General features: G+C 46.1%; 1 protein-coding gene across 2 annotated transcripts in view; it reads left to right on the top strand.

Moving 5' to 3' along the window:
- Positions 1-1,154: 1,154 nt before the first annotated feature.
- The window catches only part of TEFM (transcription elongation factor, mitochondrial), a 50,311-nt gene continuing 45,465 nt past the window's right edge, over positions 1,155-6,000 (top strand). Inside the window, exons 1-2 of one of the 2 annotated variants that reach the window (XM_063960877.1) lie at positions 1,155-1,241; positions 5,305-5,729. In XM_063960877.1, the coding sequence (XP_063816947.1) occupies positions 1,214-1,241; positions 5,305-5,729 (453 nt within the window). In that variant the 5' untranslated portion in view covers positions 1,155-1,213. Of the gene's footprint in view, positions 1,242-1,639; positions 1,748-5,304; positions 5,730-6,000 lie in introns of those variants that run through there. The other variant, XM_063960876.1, reaches the window with a different exon arrangement.

Raw genomic sequence — 6,000 nt, 5'->3', positions numbered from 1 at the left:
ACTTACCGATAATTCTATTTCTCGGAGTCCGTAGTGGATGCTGGGCGCCCATCCCAAGTGCGGATTATCTGCAATACTGTACATAGTTATTGTTAACAAATTCGGGTTATATTGTTAAGGAGCCATCTTTAAGAGGCTCTTTCTGTTATCATACTGTTAACTGGGTTTAGATCACAAGTTGTACGGTGTGATTGGTGTGGCTGGTATGAGTCTTACCCGGGATTCAAATTGCCTCCCTTATTGTGTACGCTCGTCCGGGCACGGTACCTAACTGGAGTCTGGAGGAGGGTCATAGGGGGAGGAGCCAGTGCACACCACCTGATCTGGTAAAAAGCTTTACTTTTTTGTGCCCTGTCTCCTGCGGAGCCGCTATTCCCCCCATGGTCCTTTCAGGAACCCCAGCATCCACTACGGACTCCGAGAAATAGAATTATCGGTAAGTAAATTCTTATTTTTTCAAACCCAGCCTGTGACATGGAAGTTAGGAGCTGATTGGCTGCTGCAATTTTATCACTCACAGTGAAATTTATCACTCATTGATAAATAATAAGGGCATTCATTTTATTTTCCTTTCCAGGAACCTCTTCACTTTTTGAAGAAACCACCCTCTTCTTCCCTTCTCGACTCAGAACCAACTTCCAACACTACATACTCATCTTACATCAACCCACCACCCTCATTCTCTCTCACAATCAGCCCCTTTCATGCTACCATTCATACCAATCACCTTCCTCCACAACAAATACTACCAACTGAATAGTTGAATTGATTCTGAATAGTGAGGAGAGGACCTTCGATGGAGCGGGATCCGGATGGAAAGTCGACAGTAACTAGGTCGACAATGTCTAGGTCGACCACTATTGGTCGACAGTAACTAGGTCGACATGTTCTAGGTCGACAGGTCAAAAGGTCGACATGAGTTTTTCACAATTTTTTTCTTTTTTTGAACCTTTTCATACTTAACGATCCACGTGGACTACGATTGGAACGGTAATCTGTGCCGAGCGAAGCGGTAGCGGAGCGAAGGCACCATTCGCTCGCCATGCAAGGGGACGCGGTGCACTAATTGGGGTTCCCGGTCACTCTACGAAGAAAACGACACCAAAATGACATTAAAAACTCATGTCGACCTTTTGACCTGTCGACCTAGAACATGTCGACCTAGACATTGTCGACTTTCAATACCACACCCGATGACAGATACTGAATAGTGATGAGCCATCGATTGTTTACCACCATCGGTAACTAACCATCGACGTTTAGGCTGCACACGAGCATAGCAAGCAGGACAGTCACCCATGTATCTTCTCCTGTAACGCCACCACCACCCCGAGTATGGAAACTAGTGACAGCGGGCACTTTAACTCAACATGGAGTCACCCCACACCGTGTAATAACCAGCAGCACACAGAAAACACGCAGTGTCAGAGGTAACTACCAGTGTAGTCTAACCGGCTAGGTAGCGTCTAGATTCTCTTCATGCAAACGAAGGCAACATAGACACAACTTAACCGGCTAGCAGTCACATCACTCATGCCGCATCATCACCACCACAGCCGCCCGACACGCAGCAGCAGCAGCAGCAGCACGGCACCACCAGACCTCACATACCGAGCTGAAAGTCATATGATGTGAACGTCACTAAGCAGGCCGGTCACATGACCGTATGAGGTCATTAAGCTGCTGCTCGGAAAGCTGTTGCCTGCTGCTTCCATGTTCACTTTCGTACAGTCCTTGTTTAGTGCCGGTAACAATTTACGTAACTTCTATACTGCTCAGTACAGTCCTGTCCTAATATATGTGATACCATTCTCTGCATTGCTATGTACTCTAACCCATACTTGCCTACCTGACCCTCTCCATGAGGGAGAAAATGCTCTGTTCCTGGACTTTGCTGGTAATGTATGATTGCCATCACCTGTGGTGAAACACCTTTCTTATCAATTAACTAGCTCACCACAGGTGATGGCAATCATACATTACCAGCAAAGTCCAGGAACAGAGCATTTTCTCCCTCATGGAGAGGGTCAGGTAGGCAAGTATGCTCTAACCCCATGTACTGCCATGCACTAGTGTATGGTACAGATCCATATACTGCTCTGCACTGCTATGTGCACTAACTCCATACCTCCCCCCATGACCGTCTCCAGGAGGGACACAATGCTCTGCTTCTGGACTTTCTTCTTAATGTATGATTGCTGGCACCTGTGTTGAACAGGATAATCATGGATAAGAAAGGCGTTTCAGCATAGGTAATGGCAATCATACATTAAGAGGAAAGTCCAGGAGCAGAGCATTCTGTCCTTCCTGGAGAGGGTCATGGTGGGAGCTATGACTAACCCCATGTACTGCCCTGCACTAGTGTATGATACCCATCCACATACTGTTCTACACTGCTGTGTACTCTAACCCCATGTACTGCCATGCCCTAGTGTATTATACACATCCATATACTGCTCTGCACTACTATGTACACTAACCCCTTGTACTGCCCACCTGCACTAGTGTATGATACACATCCATATACTGCTTTGCACTGCTATGTGCACTAACCCCATATACTGCTCTGCACTACTATGTACACTAACCCCTTGTACTGCCCACCTGCACTAGTGTATGATACACATCCATATACTGCTTTGCACTGCTATGTGCACTAACCCCATTTACTGCCCTGCACTAGTGTATGATACCTATCCATATACTGCTCTGCACTGCTATGTGCCCTAACCCCATGTACAACACTGCCCTAGTGTATGATACACATCCATATTCTGCTCTGCACTACTGTGTGCCCTAACCCCATGTACTGCCCTGCCCTAGTGTATGATACACATCCATATACTGCTATGTTCTCTAACCCCTTGTACTGCCCTGCACTAGTGTATAATACCCATCCATATACTGCTCTGCACTGTTATGTGCACTAACCCCATGTACTGCCCCTGCCCTAGTGTATGATACACATCCATATACTGCTATGTACTCTTCCCCATGTACTGCCCTGCACTAGTGTTTAATACCCATCCATATGCTGCTCTGCACTGCTATGTACACTAACCCCATGTACTGCCCCCCTGCCCTAGTGTATGATACACATCCATATACTGCTCTGCACTGCTATGTATTCTAACCCCATGTACTGCCCTGTACTAGTGTATAATATCCATCCATTACCCATCCATATACTGCTCTCCACTGTTATGTGCACTAACCCCATGTACTGCCCTGCATAGCCTTGCACTAGTACTGTATGATACCCATCCATATACTGCTCTGCACTGTTATGTGCACTAACCCCATGTACTGCCCTGCATAGCCTTGCACTAGTACTGTATGATACCCATCTATATACTGCTCTGCACTGTTATGTGCACTAACCCCATATACTGCCCCCTGCCCTAGTGTATGATACACATCCATATACTGCTCTGCACTGCTATGTATTCTAACCCCATGTACTGCCCTGCACTAGTGTATAATATCCATCCATTACCCATCCATATACTGCTCTCCACTGTTATGTGCACTAACCCCATGTACTGCCCCCCTGCCCTAGTGTATGATACACATCCATATACTTCTCTGCACTGCTATGTACCCTAACCCCATGTACTGCCCTGCACTAGTATTGTATGATACCCATCCATATACTGCTCTGCACTGTTATGTGCACTAACCCCATATACTGCCCCCCTGCCCTAGTGTATGATACACATCCATATACTGCTCTGCACTGCTATGCACTCTAACCCCATGTACTGCCCTGCATAGCCTTGCACTAGTACTGTATGATACCCATCCATATACTGCTCTACACTGCTATGTGCACTAACCCCATGTACTGCCCTGCACAGCTTTGCTCTAGTGTATGATACCCATCTATATACTGCTCTGCACTGCTGTGTCCTAACCCCATGTACTGCCCTGCATAGCCTTGCACTAGTACTGTATGATACCCATCCATATACTGCTCTGCACTGTTATGTGCACTAACCCCATGTACTGCCCTGTACTAGTGTATGATACCCATCCACATACTGCTCTGCACTGCTATGTACTCTAACCCCATGTACTGGCCTGCACTAGTGTATGATACCCATCCATATACTGCTCTACCCTGCTATGTGCACTAACCCCATGTACTGCCCTGCATAGCCTTGCTCTAGTGTATGATACCCATCTATATACTGCTCTGCACTGTTATGTGCACTAACCCCATGTACTCCCCTGTACTAGTGTATGATACCTATCCATATACTGCTCTGCACTGCTATGTACTCTAACCCCATGTACTGGCCTGCACTAGTGTATGATACCCATCCATATACTGCTCTACCCTGCTATGTGCACTAACCCCATGTACTGCCCTGCATAGCCTTGCTCTAGTGTATGATACCTATCCATATACTGCTCTGCACTGTTATGTGCACTAACCCCATGTACTGCCCTGTACTAGTGTATGATACCTATCCATATACTGCTCTGCACTGCTATGTACTCTAACCCCATGTACTGGCCTGCACTAGTGTATGATACCCATCCATATACTGCTCTACCCTGCTATGTGCACTAACCCCATGTACTGCCCTGCATAGCCTTGCTCTAGTGTATGATACCCATCTATATACTGCTCTGCACTGTTATGTGCACTAACCCCATGTACTGCCCTGTACTAGTGTATGATACCCATCCATATACTGCTCTGCACTGCTATGTACTCTAACCCCATGTACTGGCCTGCACTAGTGTATGATACCCATCCATATACTGCTCTACCCTGCTATGTGCACTAACCCCATGTACTGCCCTGCACAGCCTTGCTCTAGTGTATGATACCCATCTATATACTGCTCTGCATTGCTTAGTATATACACAACCCCATATACTGCTCTGCACAGCCTTGCACTACTATGATGCCCATCCCTATACAGTTCTGCACACATACCTGCCATTTAATGCACAATTTTGCCCGTCCCTATACTGTACCCATCCCATCTTTATTAATGCGGTTGCCTACCTCCGAATCCTCTATCGTCTATCAATGCTCTTCTAACCGTGTCGTCCCAAGACTGTTTCCCATATCAAGGTGTGGTCTAACTAGTGACCTATACAATAGTAGTGCCATTCTTTTATCACATGCATTTTGAAAGTTACCACCACATAAAATGAATCCTATTTGTTAGCATTGACCAGTTTTTCTGAAACCATCTGTTATGAAACTATTTTATACAATGCATTTCATAATCACATGCCTCAGAATTCCTTCAAGAAATTCACCCACGACACCTTCCACTTTTACAGGAAGAAGTCCCTTTGTACGATCATGTGCTATAAATTTACTGGAACGACGGACTGTACATTGTACAAGATGTCTTTGGAAGTTGGATATCCCCATGGAGAAAAACTCTGCGGCCGAGGAGATAGAGGAGAGCATGGACCAGGCCTATTCAGCACAGCAGAGAGACACAATCTTGCATATGTTGAACACTGTGTCAGAGAGGCAGCTGAAGCGGGTTAAAGTGCTGCAGGGAGGGATGTCTGCCCAGATTATTCAATACCGAGAGGCTCATGGACCATTCTTAGATCTTGATACTTTAAGCAAAGTAGCTGATGTTAAACACATTAAGAAACTCTGTGATTCAATGCTGAGCAACACAGCCAGTTCACGGGAGAGAGGGCAGACAGCCAAATTTATAAAGCCAGACATCTCCATGCACAGGCTACAGGTGAGTTTGTTATAGGGAAGACTTAGCCAACTTCAGCAGCCTGAGAACCAGGCCTGATAGCTAGACCAACATCTCTGATTTGTTCTCCTGTCGAAATTGACAGATCGGTAGATATTACAGCAATCAGACTACAGCACTGCGATTTGGAGCACATGAAATCACAGTTCAATGTATTTTACTTGAATGCTGAAGAATAGAATTTTGTGAAAACTGGCCACCTCCTGCCCCCCTCTCCAGCTCCCATCTGCTGCACTGTATGAACCCACAGAGG

The sequence above is a fragment of the Pseudophryne corroboree genome, chromosome 3, assembly GCF_028390025.1.
Source record: "Pseudophryne corroboree isolate aPseCor3 chromosome 3, aPseCor3.hap2, whole genome shotgun sequence".
In the NCBI taxonomy this organism is placed as follows: Eukaryota; Metazoa; Chordata; class Amphibia; order Anura; family Myobatrachidae; genus Pseudophryne; species Pseudophryne corroboree.
The sequence above is the reverse complement of the archived record's forward strand: the minus strand, read 5'-3'. Positions and strand labels throughout refer to the sequence as shown.